Source organism: Pundamilia nyererei, unplaced genomic scaffold (genome assembly GCF_000239375.1).
Source record: "Pundamilia nyererei isolate P.nyererei 1_Seehausen unplaced genomic scaffold, PunNye1.0 scaffold00004, whole genome shotgun sequence".
Classification (NCBI taxonomy): domain Eukaryota; kingdom Metazoa; phylum Chordata; class Actinopteri; order Cichliformes; family Cichlidae; genus Pundamilia; species Pundamilia nyererei.
The window spans coordinates 2601798-2616823 of record NW_005187405.1 but is presented as its reverse complement, the minus strand read 5'-3'; the positions used below and the strand labels follow the sequence as shown (position 1 = coordinate 2616823).

At 42.6% G+C, this 15026-nt stretch overlaps 1 protein-coding gene across 1 annotated transcript in view; it reads right to left on the bottom strand.

Annotated features, from left to right (window-relative positions):
- Window positions 1-7222: 7222 nt before the first annotated feature.
- The window catches only part of LOC102192529 (protein unc-13 homolog A), a 34649-nt gene continuing 26845 nt past the window's right edge, over window positions 7223-15026 (bottom strand). The window contains exons 35-43 of the mRNA XM_013912738.1: window positions 14462-14585; window positions 14316-14321; window positions 13804-13860; window positions 13625-13705; window positions 13109-13256; window positions 12588-12644; window positions 11808-11894; window positions 10614-10770; window positions 7223-10525 (exon numbers count right to left, since the gene is read on the bottom strand). Coding sequence (XP_013768192.1) covers window positions 10237-10525; window positions 10614-10770; window positions 11808-11894; window positions 12588-12644; window positions 13109-13256; window positions 13625-13705; window positions 13804-13860; window positions 14316-14321; window positions 14462-14585 — 1006 coding nt within the window. The 3' untranslated portion in view covers window positions 7223-10236. The remainder of the gene's footprint in view (window positions 10526-10613; window positions 10771-11807; window positions 11895-12587; window positions 12645-13108; window positions 13257-13624; window positions 13706-13803; window positions 13861-14315; window positions 14322-14461; window positions 14586-15026) is intronic.

Genomic DNA, 15026 nt, shown 5'->3' with positions numbered 1-15026 from the left:
CGATACTATAAGGATGCTGATTTATTGCTGGTAACTGTCGATAAATGATGATGATAATAATTAATAGTGACTTATTTTCAGAGTGAAGTTAATTGAAACTGGTCTGTAGACAGTTGGAGCTCAGCCAGTCTCTTGGTGTTGAACTTAACGGAAGGAAACTAGTGTCTTATCTCTCTTCAGGCCTTCTTTTTGACCCAGAGCGGCCCTTGCGGCTGCCTGCTGGTCTGTCTCAACATTTCTTCATTCTGGCTTCTTCTTCAGATCTCTGCCTGCTCTCTCTCTCTCGCTCTCTCTCTGTCTCACAGCCTTTCTTTTTGACACTTTTATACTTAACAGATATTTTTCAATGAAGCTGTCGACGAGGCCTGCACTTTTCTACTCCCTAATTTTACTGTTCTCAACAGGGCACCGCCCATTTCCAACAAATCCCTTTGTCCTTTGCTCTCACTCATGCTGTTGTGGCACGAAGTGGCAAGGTTCCTCTTTTTTTCTGTAAGTTTGGGACTTTTCTCTCTGTTTTTATTTTAAAGATCGCCGTGTTGTCAGGCACCTAGAAGAACAATAAACCCAAGGGACCTCTTAAGGATCAATTCCAGTTTCTCTTTGCCACAAAAGAATAGCCATCAGTAAGTAAGCCAAATGAATGTTATTAATAGACATCTCTTGAGTGAATTCATGTTGGATGAGTCTGCCCCACATTTCAAATGTGGCTGTCGCATTGATTCACATTAATTTTCCTTTAATAGGTGAGAAACGTACCATACGTGAAGTAATGTGTTTGAGGTCAGGTCTCTGTGTTTGGGCAGCCTGACAATCCCTTTACACCCCTCTGTCTCTGCGATATGCGAGTATGAGTGTGTGTGCGAGAGAACAACGCCCACTCATGCTGTTCGTCGCACCGCCGAGAGTAGGTCTGCTCCCTGTCCCGTTCTTCTTTGCTGCACACTCGGTCTTGAAGGAAAGCGACGCTCTGATCCATCCACACTACTGTAGTTGTCCTCCCACGTCTGTTACGCCCAGAGCCGCCTGTTTCTGGTGTTTTCTACTAGTTTTTGACTCTTGACTGTCAAGTGTGTGGCTGACAGACAATATTTTGAACACTAGGATAAGATGGGGCTTTTCTGATGTCACACAAGAATGTGTTGTCCAGTTAAGGTTAAGGAGAGAGGCCTCCTGCTGCTCCTCCTACACTAAACAATTACAAGGGGCCTCCATTGAACCTTTTCTTCATGCACTGTAAGGCCCGGCCCCTCTAAACTAAAAGCGAAAAAGAAACAGCTCTTACTGTTTTTGTTAGGTCTTCCACCTGTCTCTCACAGCGAAGCTGTACGGCACTCTCTGACGTCACTGTTGTCCCCATACAGCGCTGTACTCCTGGCAAAATGTAGTGCACTATGTGGCTGGTTGATTGGGGTCTGTCATGTGTTTCATAGCATTACTGAGTAACTCCAGTGAGGCGGGTACATCCTGTTTTTAAGTTGGGTTTTTTTTTCTGTTAGTGTTTTGATTTCATTGAGTTTGCAGTAACTGCCTCCTGTAGTCTTTATACTATGTGTATGATTTTTTTTTTTTTCCCAACGTCTGTGTGACGTTACACGGTTGCAGGTTTTTTGTTTTGTTTTTCCCTCTCTCTTCTCCCTGACACGTGTGGATTCAGCTCGTAGAACGAGACAAAGCCATGACAGCTGAATTTTAAAGAAAAGAAGAAAAAGAAAAAGACGTACCTAATTTACAAGGGCTTCCTCTGAACGCACAGACACACGATCACATTTTCAGGCTCACACGGTAGGAAGAATCAACTTATCCTTTATGGCAGCTAGTAGCTAGGTCATCCAGGGCTTCCAGACACTCGTCGTGTTCAAATCCCAGCAGCTGCAGAATGTTGTGCTTCTTTTTAGTTATTCTGTTTGTTGCTTTTTTCTTTCTTTCTTTCTTTTTTTGGGAGGGGGGGGTCTTTTGTGTGTGTGTGTGTAATTGCCCTACACAGTCATCACATGCAGATCCTGTTGGTGTGTATGGCGCTGCATCAGGGTGTCTCACAGATCAGGACGAGTTGCAGGGTTTAAATGTCAAGGAATTAAAGGTAACTCTTGAGTAAATATGTGGGCTGATTTTGCTGTGCTTTGGTGCTGTAGCCTGGATGATGATGATGATGATGTTTAACTTATTTTTGTCTGTTTCCTACGTGCGTGACGAGGCTGTCCTGGTTGAGCAGCAGCAGCGCACCAATTGGTGCGCAGATGAGCTCGTGGTGCTTCTAGTGCAACTCCCTGCACAAACGCAGGAGAAATAAGTGGGTAAAGGGAGGCCGTTTTGTTCTCAGATCAACTTCTCCAATGCACTGTAGACCCAATGACCCTGTTCTCATTCTCGCCCTCACCCCTCCCCCTCTAACTGCCCACCCGGCCCCGTGGGGCTGGAGCGTGTTCCTCAGAGCAAACACGGGGCTGCGAGCGCGTCTAAATGAGCCATTCTGTGATGACTGATGCGAGTCTGAGGCCCAACTTAAAGCTCTTACTTTCAACTGTCTGAGGTGACGCGTTAAACAATAAAATGTGTTGTGATTTCCAGATGGGTTCAGCGTAGATCCTGCTGTTGCACCAGGATGTTTGTGGCCGTCGAGAGAATGTTAGGGTTGATGTACAGTAGTTAAATTGTTAAAAGGTACTTTTTTTTTTCTTTTCTTTTTTTTTTCTTAACAAGACGTCTCCCCCTTCCCCCACTTCCTTCCTAAAGGTTTGAAAACAGGGTTTCCTGAGGCATGCTAGCCAGTGACCTCTGACCTTTTTTGTGATTAGAGGTGGGGGGAATGCAAAGAGAGCCACGCCAGTACGGGGTGCCAGACTCCCCTCGAACCTCTGCTCTCCTCTATTTTTGCTTTAATTCTTTTTGTATGCAGAACCAAAATGTAAAACGTCAGCAAACTAGGTTTCAGGCCTAACCTGTGTGTATGTATATACCCTGGATACAATCATCGGGATCTTGTTTTTCAAAGCAAAACAACTTAATTGAAGATGAACGTAGTTTCTAAAAAAACATGTGTTATTATTTGTAAGTTAACCATCTGCATGTCTTCGAGCCTTCTGGCATTAGCTAATAATTTTTAAGATACAAAAAAAATAAAAATACAAAAAAACAAAAAACTTTTTACACATTTTATTTTTTAAAATTTATTTGCTTACCTAAATATCCCAGACAATAATGTGACCCTTTTATTACTTCAAATTTATTTTTGTTTTCCATTTTGTTTTCTTTTTTTTAATTTTCCTTATTTCCTGTGTACTACATATAGGCGATTTATAACAAAATGAGAAAATTATTGAAGAAATTTTAAAATTGAAATATATTTTATTTGAAAGTTTATGGACCTTTTAACCGTGAGCGGGGAAAAATTGTATAATCGTATAATTTGAGCTGACTTGACGGTTATGAGAAATGTATCAAGAGTTTTATTTTTTATGCTTCTTTAATAAAGTCTTGTTTTGTTTTTGTTTTATTTTTGTTTCATTTTTTTACTGGAAAATAAGAACTTGTTTGTGTGCTGTGTCTTTATTGTCAGTGGAAATGTGCACAAGATTGCAGCAGCCGCATCTTCCGACCACATGGTGGCAGTAGAGATGCACCTGCAGAGGAGTAAACCATAATGACGTGAAAAGTGTAGCTCGGGAGTGTTTGCTTGTAAATGTGACAACAAGACGAAGTTATTCATTTAGGAACAGGTTTTTCCAGCATGTACTGTGAACTTGAAGATTGTGTGTCAACAGTATGAATCCAAACTGCTCAACTTTAAATACAGTCCCACTGTTTTCACTCAAACGTCACTCTTAAGTTGCAGCATTTAATGTACTTTAGGCTCAGTCTGAGCGTTAAGAGATATCAAGGACTTATACAGCTGTTGGGAGGAGTGAGTAGGATAAGAGGAGGCAGTTTGCTTTTTTTTGCTGCTTCAGTTTTATGTCAAAATGTACAACTCTGAGAAAAATGGGGTTCGATGGAAGCTAGACGTCTCAAGAAGAAGTTGGGAACTAAAAAGCGACAGCTGAAGAAACATTTAATGAACATTTAATTACAGCAGGGCGGTAATATGGCTGAGTATAAAAACGGCGGCAGAGTTTTAAAGATGTGGAATAATTTTAAAGTAATGTTCTTGAAAGTAGAATTGGGAATACTTCTGTCATCTGCAGTACAAAAGATTCAGAGAATCTCTGTGCGCTCGCCTGAAAATTGATACTGGATGTCCGTGATCTTCCGGTCCTGACGCGTCACTGCATTAAAAACAGGCGTGATTCCGTCATGGACGTCAATGCACCTTGGGGGGCGAGGGGGTGGGTACAGGAACACTTCCATCCACCAGAAACGCTGCTGTTTTCTCTGAGCCAAAAATAACCAGAGAAAAAGTGAGAAACTGCTCTGTGGTCAGATCATTCAAAGTTCCTGCAGGATAAAGAGGAGAGAGACCATCCATTTGGTTTACAAGTCTGCATCTATGATGGTAATAAGGTGCATCGGTGCCTGTGGAGTTGCACATTTGGAAAGGCTGAACGGTGTATATATAAGTAATAGAAGAGCATATGCTTCGTCCAGATGATGTCTTTCCGGCTCTCGAATCTTTCACTGAGACGATGCTAACATGCGTGCTTCACAGCAGAAGCGTTCACATGATGAACTGACCCGCACCAGCCCAGACTGTTCACCAACATTTGGCACATGAAATGAAAAATAAGACAAAGAAGACTCGGGACTTGTTTTTTAATGCTCCTCTCACCCGAATTCCATCAAAACCATTTTTACTTCTGTCAGTCCCAACTGAAGAGTGATGATCACTCACTTTCCTGAATACTGTCCAGCACTGCATCGGTGTTTTCAGTCAAATTACCTTTTTCAAATATGTATGAAGGAGCAAATAGAAAAATACACTGTCAGAGATTTACTTGCAAAAAACAGAAGTACATACTTTCCGTCTTGTGTCACAACTGCTCATCCAAGGATGCCCTGCTGCTCTGAGATTTGGTGAATGTGGAGGACATCTGTGTGCAGTCTGTGCAAAATGTAGCTGCAGTTACTTGTTTTTAGCTTACAGGAGTGGCCACCACTGTGGTCTTTTGCTGCCATAATCTGCTTTCAGAAATGCTCTTCTGCATACCTTGGTTATTTGAGTCACTGCTGCCGTCATATCAGCTCAGAGTAGTCTGACCATTCTCCTCTGACATCATCAAGGTATTTTCACCCAGAGAACCAGAGAATTTTGTCATTTCAGACCATTCCCTGTAAACCCTGGAGATGGCTGTGTGGGGAAAATCCCAGGAGATCAGCAGTTTGTGAAATACTCAGACCAACAACCATGCAGCTTTCACTCACCTTTCTTCCTGATGCTCAGTTTGAACTTCAGCGTGCACATCTGCATGCCTCAATGCTTTGAATTACTGACCTGTGACTGTTTGAGTGGATAGTTGCATTAAAGAGCAGTTGAACAGGCGTACATAATAGAGTGGCCTCTGAATGTATGTAGGCTGACATGTGATATAAATGCTGTTTCAGGACCAAAAAGCGTGCACTTCACCGAAAGGGAAACCCATGCATTTAAATCTGAAGCCTGAACATGCGCAGACTCTTCAAATGGTTTTGTTTTGAACTGATCACATAAGTGTTTATTTGATGCTTTGCAAGACACAGGCTGATAACAGCTGTGCGGGGTTGTTGTGGTGGAGGTAAACAGAAGAGAGGGCACGGTTTTGAGTGCCGGCTTTCATTTTTCAGAAGATGTTTGTTTTTAAAGGTGCGGTTTTAATTCCCTTCAGTTTGTGTTTAGATTTCTGAGACGCTGTTTCTGGAAATCTGTTTAAACATTTGGCAAAATTGTAACAGGAAGTGTTGAGGCTGTTTAACAAAAAGGCAGCCTTGGACATTAAATATCTGCATTATAGACTCAGAAAACCAATAACAGCAGTATGGCATCAAGTCACATGAACACTTTTATATTTAACAGAAGGTTAAATTGCAAATATCCTAATGTATGACAACTAAACCTTCCAGATTCTCAGATATGGAAACTTGTCTCACACTGGGGTCAATGGACTGTTAAAGCACACATTTTATAGAGCAAATATCTTATTATTTGATATCATCCTTGTTAAATATAACATAAATGAAAATACTCATCTGTTACAACCCTTGTTAACTTTGGGATAAAACACCACAGTTATTTCTTCCTGACCACTTATCTGGTTTAGGGCTGACAGACGATCAGTGGAAACAGGAAGCACCTTATGTTTTTGTTTTGATTTTTAATAAATTTGCAATTATTTCAAGCTAGCGTTTTGTTTTTGTTTTGTTTTTAAATTTTTCATTGTGGAGTATTATGTGCAGAATTTTGAGGTGAAAATAAACCTAATCCATACTGGAATAAAGCTGCAATGCAACGAAATGTGGAACAAATGAAGTGCTGTGAATACCTCTCTGCTGAATCACACTTGTTATTAATCTCTGTCTCTCTTCCACAGCATGTCTTTATCCTGTCTTCCTTCTCTCACCCCAACCGGTCGCAGCAGATGGCCCCGCCCCTCCCTGAGCCTTGTTCTGCCGGAGGTTTCTTCCTGGGAGAAAAGGGAGTTTTTCCTTCCCACTGTTGCTGAAGTGTTTGCTCATAGGGGGTCATATCATTGTTGGGTTTTTTCCTCTATATGCATTATTGTAGGGTCTACCTTACAATATAAAGCACCTTGAGGCAACTGTTGTTGTGATTTGGCGCTGTATAAATAAAATTAAACTGAATTGAATTTTCTGGTTGGCCAACTTAAATCACCAGTCACTCTAAACATGCATGTCCTTGGACTGTGGGAGGAAGAGGAGTAGCCGTGCAGACACAAGAAGAACATGCAAACTCTTGGACCTTGTCGCTATGAGGTGACAGTGCTAACAACTGTGCTGCCCACAATATACTAATCTCTGGGCTTAGAGTACAACATGTATAAAGCCTAAGACTGAAATGATCACCTGTCTTTCCTCACTCTTCACAGCGGAGAGGCAGCTGAAACTTGGTCCCCTCTTTTGCTCCATATAGAGGTCAGAGGTCACACACAGAACAGAGAAGCCAGTTGATGTGTTCAAAGACTCACACTAGAAACTTGTATTAGGTCTCACTTGCATCCCAAAATAAGAATAAAAATGACTGTTTCTGCTTCGACTCAGAGGCAGTGATGCGATTCTCAGAGAGACGGTTGGGTTGTGACACAAATGTCCTTTTAATAGGAAGCAGATCACAATCAGGCTGCATTCCAGTTCCACTTCATCCTCATTAAAGAACAATCGATAATGATAAGAAACAAATTAGAAACATCCTCGGTAGAAAATAATTCTCTCATGCGAGTTCTGTGTTCACTACATTCGTATTGGTTACAGATGACGTATTCACAAGCCTTTTGGAAACAACAGAAAACACCGATGAGCTGTCGTTACATAGCTTTGAAAGTAAAAACAGGGAAGGAGGAGAAAAACCCCCCAAAACAAAACAGCAAGTAACATCAAAGAGACACGTGCTGGCACAATAAAGTTTCCCATCATGCAACTGGAGTTGATTCTATTCACAGGGCGCCATCGTTGGTCTCCGCGGAGGTGTGTCAGCGTGCATGCATGCATGTGTGTCATCTTACATGTGCCCTTTTGTGCTTGAGCAGAGGTCTGTGTGTGTGTGTGTGTGTGTCATCAGTGCATATGTGTGGTGGTGTCTGTATACGTGTACACACATACAGACGTGAACCAGGCAGCCAATGAGCCTCGGGCCGGGTCATCACTTATTTATTGTTGCTTTTTTTTCAGCTACAACCTGACATGTCAAGTTTTTGTCTTGAGCTCAAAAGTTTAACTGTGTTTAAAGGAGCACTCCGCTGATTTGTGTGCAGGTAAAAACAAACAAAAGAGAGGGGGAAAAGGTAGTGCTTGGAGATGTTGTCCATATATTCTTCTTCCTCGGGGACTGCATTACCCACGATCCAGTCTGGGTTAGTTATTTGTTTTTCAGTTATCTCCCCCCTCTGCAGAGCTTTAAGCCACAAGCAGACAGGACTAAGCAGGACTGACTCTCCCACCCCTCCCTCTTTTTAAATAAGCAAACGCTCAAATCCTGTGCAACAGTAAAAATCAGTGGAGTTCCCCTTTTAATGTTGGGCAACAACAGCAAAATCAAGCACGATCAAGTGCAATTTAACGGCCTAAATCAGAGGCATGATTTGGTCTCCCCAAGAAAGACGCGCTTTTAGGGTTGAACTATCCCGACGATCGGAGAAAGAAGGCTCTGCTGAGAGTGAATAACATTCAGACGATTAGTTTTTGGTAGCTTTTGAACAGTTAAGCGAAGACAACATGTGACAGGGCCAGCAGTGACGCCCGGGTTAAAACAGAAACCTACCCGGCGTCACTGACATCACTCAGTTTTACACAGAGACTACAAGACGAGCCGGATGGCGACCGCGAACGCTTGCTCACCTTTTCACATGACTAAAAGTGACACTTGTACACCATAAATGCTTGGCGGTGACTCTGATGGCTTCATTCTTTGAATAAAAAAAAAAGAAAAAAGAAAAACATGAGCTCTGCTTCGTGCAAATTTGGTCCTACTGAAGGCAAAGCAGTAATTCAAAAGCAAAACACGTTCCTTCTTTCTTATCCAAAACGTGTGAGAAAGAGATTACACACTTCCAACAGGAATGGGAACTTTATGAGTCCACAAATAAAATATTTCAGTGAGTTACAAAAACCACGTGATCATAACTTTCCCATTCCTTTCATGCAGAGTGTGCAGTTGGTGCTTCTGTTAGTTATTGACAGCGCATACGTTTTGGGTGTGTAGGTACAATGTATTGCTCACAATCTCACAGCCCATTTTGCAGGTGTGACTATCAGCCCACACAGGCACACACACACACACACACTCACAAACACACACCCCTTCACGCATTCATTAACAAAAAGCGTATTCACCAGCTTTGTTGGTGAAACAAACCACTATTGCCTTGAACAGATGTGTTCAGATGCGTGTGCAGGCGATCGGGAGGAAAGTGTTCCACCGAGTGGTTGTTCGGCACCACGTGTCCTTTTCATTTGTTTCGAGTTCCTCCACGGTGACACTTCAAGGTTTAAATGGCAGAACAAGCAGGCGGGCAACAGAAGCACGGACAGCATGAGTTAGTGCATGAAGTGACATCCCAGTCCACCCATCCTGTAGCCCTTTTTTTTTTTAAATTAATGTGCACTCTTCAGGGGGGAGGGGAAGGTAAGACGTCGGGGTATTGCTCCGTTTTGTCGTGACGTGAAGCAACAAGAAACATTTTAAAAACTGCACATTGTGTGTGGCCGCGGCTTTTGCCCCTAACGGCACGTCACACGTCACGGCACGTCATGGATCCACTGGTGGTGTGTCTTCATGTCACATTTTATAAAAACCTTACTGTACCGGGGTTAAATGCACCATGCTCACACAGACAACATATCGGAGGCACCCATCTTTAACACGGGAGTGGGAACGGTATAATCACAGTGTTCCTGGGGGTCAACATGCAGGAGATTACATTACAGGACTAGCAGTGATGTTGACTTTGGATGTCAGATGATCCAGGGTCAGTGTTGTGTTTTTTGTTTGTTTGTTTGTTTGTCTGTTTTTGAGGGGAAGGAGGGCTGATCTTAGATCTGTGTCTGAACTCCAAATTACACAATATGTTACATCGTGGGAAGCCTACAAAGAGCAAAACAACGAGGGTCGGGGAGACGGACTGGAAGAACGACACACAGTCAGGCAGGCAAGCAGACGGACGGACAGGCTGACGGAGCATAGCTATGGCGAGGAGCAAAGTGCAAAGTGGTCATTCTCAACCTATTCACATGGACTTGTTGTGGATGCAGTGAGCGTTATCTCACATCTAAATGCGCGGCATATAAAAGGCGTAGTGTGGCAGGAACGAGTGAGTGAGGGATGGGGATGTGAGGCTTCAGTGGAGAGTTTTTGGGGGAAATGACTAATGAGATTCATATAAACATATTCCTGCTTGTTTGCATTGATAACATTGCGATGTAAATGTTGCATAATGTAAGCGAGATATGTACAACTGAGCATTTTTATGTGTGTGCTTGTGTATTGCACGTGGTTGTCTAACTATGCAGGTGTGAGTAGTATGTGTGCGTAACACTTTGCCGGTCAGGTACGTCCTTGTGCACACGTGCTCTCTCGCTCTCCTCTCCCTCCCCTCAGCTGCGGCCCTCTTCGGCCGAACGCTGGTCTGACTTGAGTTTGACGAATTCTTTCGCCACGTCGTCGTTGTTGCGCTGAGAGAGGATGCGCAACACCGTCAGGCCCGTCTCGTCCATGTGGACGCGTCTGCCCAGCGGCATCCAGCAGGTGACGCTGCCCTTGTTGGCTATGTCCTTCACCTGCAGCACGGCCATGCCCACGGTGCGGTCCTCCCTGGCGAAGCAGTAGTCCTTCACGCACACTTGCAGCTCGTAGCTCTCCGGCCCGACCTCAGTGCCCAGCGAGCTGGAATGAGACAGAAAACACACGATAAAGGTCAGCTTGTCTCTTCTGGATCAGCTGGTGCTGCAAATCAGACTGAGTGGACACTCACTACTGGAAGCTCTCATTGAACTTTGGTGACCAGCTGTTGTTCTTGGACTTGGTGGCAAATTTCCTCTTCTTGTCACTCAGGTGAGGGCCGATGATGTAAACTTCGACGAAAGGCCTGAAGCCCTGTGCTTTCCATTTCAGGTCATTAGCAGCGATCACTGGAGACAGAAAGCCAGGGTAGGCAACATGAGTAATAAATCCATAACAAACTTTCAGAATGATTAAATTGGTCTGAGAGGAAATTAAGGCTCCTGTGGGTCTGCTTTCAGACTTTATAAAATACAGGAGACCAGATCAGCAGTGGAAAATACAACCAAAGAGTCCAGTGACTTTAGTCCTTTCTAAGGACCTCTCCTCGTGCACCTCTGGACTGCTTATAGAGCAGCCATTATTCTCATATTGCTATTATACAAATTCTGTTTACACTCTGTTTGCTGTGGACCTCAGTGAGAGGAAACATCAGCTTCTGTGTCAATGATCATCACAGTGATGAGAGCCAATTCTCTGGCTAGGACCCTGAGACCAAACAGCAGACTTCAAAGTCCACTCTGTCTAAATCTGAAGGCGACACGTCAGGAGCATGCTTGTTTTTTTTTTTGCTTTGTTTGTTTGTTTTTTAACTCATCGGCTTTTGCACTGAGAATTCGTCCCATAGGGTCAGACTGTTGACTGTAATGTGCATTCTGTGGAAGTGGTGAGAGCATGAGAGGCGAGACTGAGTAGAATAAAATCACATTTGGCTTTTGCTTTGTTTTGTATACAGCAGTGCATTTTACGCTGTGGGCCACATACAGGCCACTTTGATGGTAAATGGGCCGGTTCCCCTTTGTTTTAGTGTAAACAAGTTTAACCACACACCCCTGAGACATCTTGATTTAAGAAAAAGAAGTGCAGTTTCAAGAGTTCTATGTGTTTCTTTTTTCTACATGACACAGAAATGTTGCTGTAATGAATGAAAGCATGCATCTATCAGCATGACTCTTCAGGCTAAATTTGTAAAAAACAGATGTGTAAAACTGCCCAATTAAGCAGAAAGATTTGCCCTTTATTTTCAAACACTTACTGTCTGTAGCAGGTAGTAAAAAAACCCAGGTACTTTTAAGCCATTTAATTGTTTATCTATTACTTATTTACTTTACTTGATCAGTACCCAAATCTGTACAAATTGTGAAAATACATATAATGCTATTTTTACCTTTCACACTGATCTTGTGTTCTCCATTAGGCTGGGGTAAAATGTCCACATTCATGACCCCCTCACCGACTGCATCCACTCCAGACGCTGCAAAGACACGCTCTGTTAGTGGATGACAGGCAACTGTGCCCCTACTTTATCTTTCCATGGCTGTGAACTTGTGTTTTCTGCAGACCCTGATGTAGCACAGTTGAGATGTATGACTTCAAGAATTGTAATGTATCAGCAGACTGTGAACTATATTTAAACATGCAGATGTTACACACAAACGTGCGCACGCAGGCAGGAGTTCTCTGAGATAATCTGGTGGCCGGGTAAAGCGGCTTTTGTGCGAGCTGTAATGCAAAGAAAATGGCAAACTCTAATGCAGTGAGAAATCTTAATTTGTTAAAGAGACTACAAACTCTGAACTGAAAAGAAAAAAGGAGATTAATATGAAAGGAAACTAAAACAGACTGGACAAACACTGCTTTTAGTTAACTACCACTGCTGTCTTAAATATCATGTTTCTGTGTCTCATGCAGCAGGCAGGGTATGCATACTGTTATGTAGCAGGCTACATCTTTCATAACTGGGCATGTACTTTAATCAATTAAAGAGCAAAAAAAAAGAAGAGGGAGCAGAGTGAGATCTGAGCTGTGCCCAAAGCGAACACTGCTCGCAGTCAGGTTATCTTGGGTTCCTGACAGTTTGATCACAAATGTATCTGAGCAGAAGCTTGAGTGCTGCAGGTTTGCCCTGGGGGACATGCAGACGTTACATAACACTGCAGACTTGTACCTTTTTCTGGTGGTGTGTCTTCGTTCGCTGTGTACCTGATCCCTTTTCCTCCATGGACTGAGGGGAAATGAAAGGAAGTTAGTATTAAAAGAACAAGCTCACACTAGTACATCTGCACATGAATATCATTTTCCAACCCAACAGTTTATAGAAGTGGTTCTGGCTGATGTGTCTGACACCTAAAGGATTAGGTATCCCTCAGCAAGGTGTCCAGAAACATGTCTCTGACCTACAAACCATCTTCAGGCTTTTAAACTTATATACTTTGTATCTAAAACAAGCAAAGGCAAAGAGTATTTTGCAGTTTTCCTACCATAACTCACTCAACCAGTGAATTAAGCATTTTCTGTACTGTAAGCAAGTCATTCTTTTTAATCCCATAATCCTGTTTAATTCCATAAACCACAGTAACAAAGAATAAGCAGCTGAGCGCTTTTAGAACATCTGAAAGCTTATTTGTGTGAAATTGTTTGAAGCTACCTTGTGACCGTGTGTGTGTGTGACTCAGATTGAAGTCGTACCCTGAGCGTTCTGCGAGAGGACAAACTTCCTGATGAGTTTATCTGTGGCCTGCGTGTATAGAGACAGGGCGTAGCGCAGAGACTGCAGATCCGGACTCTTTTCCAGAAACGTTTTCTTCAGGCCCACACCGCCGGCGTGGAAGTATTGCTGTGTAACAGATGTGACATGACACGCTTATTGAGGATAACCGAATGGCAGATAGACGGCAGACACAGCGAGCTCTAAGCAGAGCGTGTAATGTGAGCGAGTGCGACTAAACTGCCTTGTAGCGTGCATCAGGGCTGTCAGTATGCAAGCAATGAAGAAGTAATTTAAAGATCTCTAAATGTGCGCCAAACCTGGCAGATGCAACAGTGATTAAGAGTCACATTTAAGGTGGGTTGATTAAGAATGGAGAATACTTCTTTTTTCTATTGATTTAAAGAGAAGTCTCATGTATGATCACAGTGTCCATAGTAAGTAGGGAGATTCTATAATATGTGCTGCCTAAAAAACATGTGATCACCTCCTCATACCTTAATGGTGTCCAGCGCTAGCTCTATTACTGCACACTGCTTAGGAGTCAGAGCCTTGGCCTCCTCTCGGCCCATGTGTTCCTGCAGGACAGGGAGAGAGGAGTCATTCTGTACTGCTGACATTCAATAAATGCAATTTTTTAGACATGTTCTTGTTCCACTCATCTATTTTTAATCACCTTCAGCTTTGAAAGCTGTCCCAACTCCTTTGCAGCATTGAAGATCATCTGAGTTCCCTGTCAAGGAGAGACACAAAGACCAGGTGGCGCAGAGTGAGTGGATAAAAGAAACAAGTGGAGTTTTCTGAGATGTGCCAGTGAGGAAGATTTGCAAGGTGACAGGTGAGCAAACTCCAAGTTTTATGCTGGTTTATGCACTTTAGTAACGTTGATTTGAGTGAAAATTACCTTCTAAACAAACAAAGCAAAAAGGTTACGTCTTTGGAAAGTTCTCAACAGCAAGGAGGATTATAGTTTAAGTGCTTAAGTGTGCAGTCAGCAGTACTGCAGGGACTCATTGTCACGTAACGCTGCCTCTGGTGCACTGTGCTGCCATCTGAACTGAGTTTTTGAACTGATGCACTGTATCCACATAGAAAAAAGTGACAAAGGCTATGAAGAGTGAAGTTAAGATCCCTGTTTAAAAAAGAAGAGTGTTTCTTCATGCTTAAAAAGGCTGCACATATACTTACAATCACCTATGAAAGGATGAACAAGAAAAATGGCAGGATAGATGTGTTAATGTACAAATCCAGGGTAACGCAGCAAACCAAAACACTAAAGAGGAAAAGGGTGAAAATATCCGGGGGGGCGGCTGTCTTGTTTTTTAAACACGTACCGTCTGGTCAGTAAGGGTCGGAAGCACGATTGTTTTTTCCATCGTGTTCATCACCAGCTTCCACAGCTCCTTTAGCACTCTCTTCAGGACCGTTTTCTCACAGATCTTAGCAAACAGTGATAAGCTAAAACACAAAGAACACAGAATCTCTTAACACACACTATAACAGCTTAAAACACGATTTCAGTCATGGGTGTAATTTTTTTTATTCATTTTGATCATCAGATACAACCACAGGGAAAAAATAGACATGACCCTTGTTTGAGGCTTTGGGCTAGGGCTTTTCAAAATAAAAGTATCTATTTGGTTTTTTTGTTAGCGGTGGCATTGTTGGACTGGGAGCAAAACTTTATTTGGTTTCATGGCAATCCTCTTTTTCTATAAAATGCTTATTGTGCAAAATATTGGAATTTTTCATAGCAAAAGCAGCAACTGAAAATGTGGCCATTTAAAAAAAAAAAAAAAATCAATAAAAAGCATTTTTTTCCCGTTTTTCTAGGTAAGGTCAAGAAATCTCAACATTTGATCCCAACTCTTGAGACAAATTTAAGTTGTTTTTTTAAAC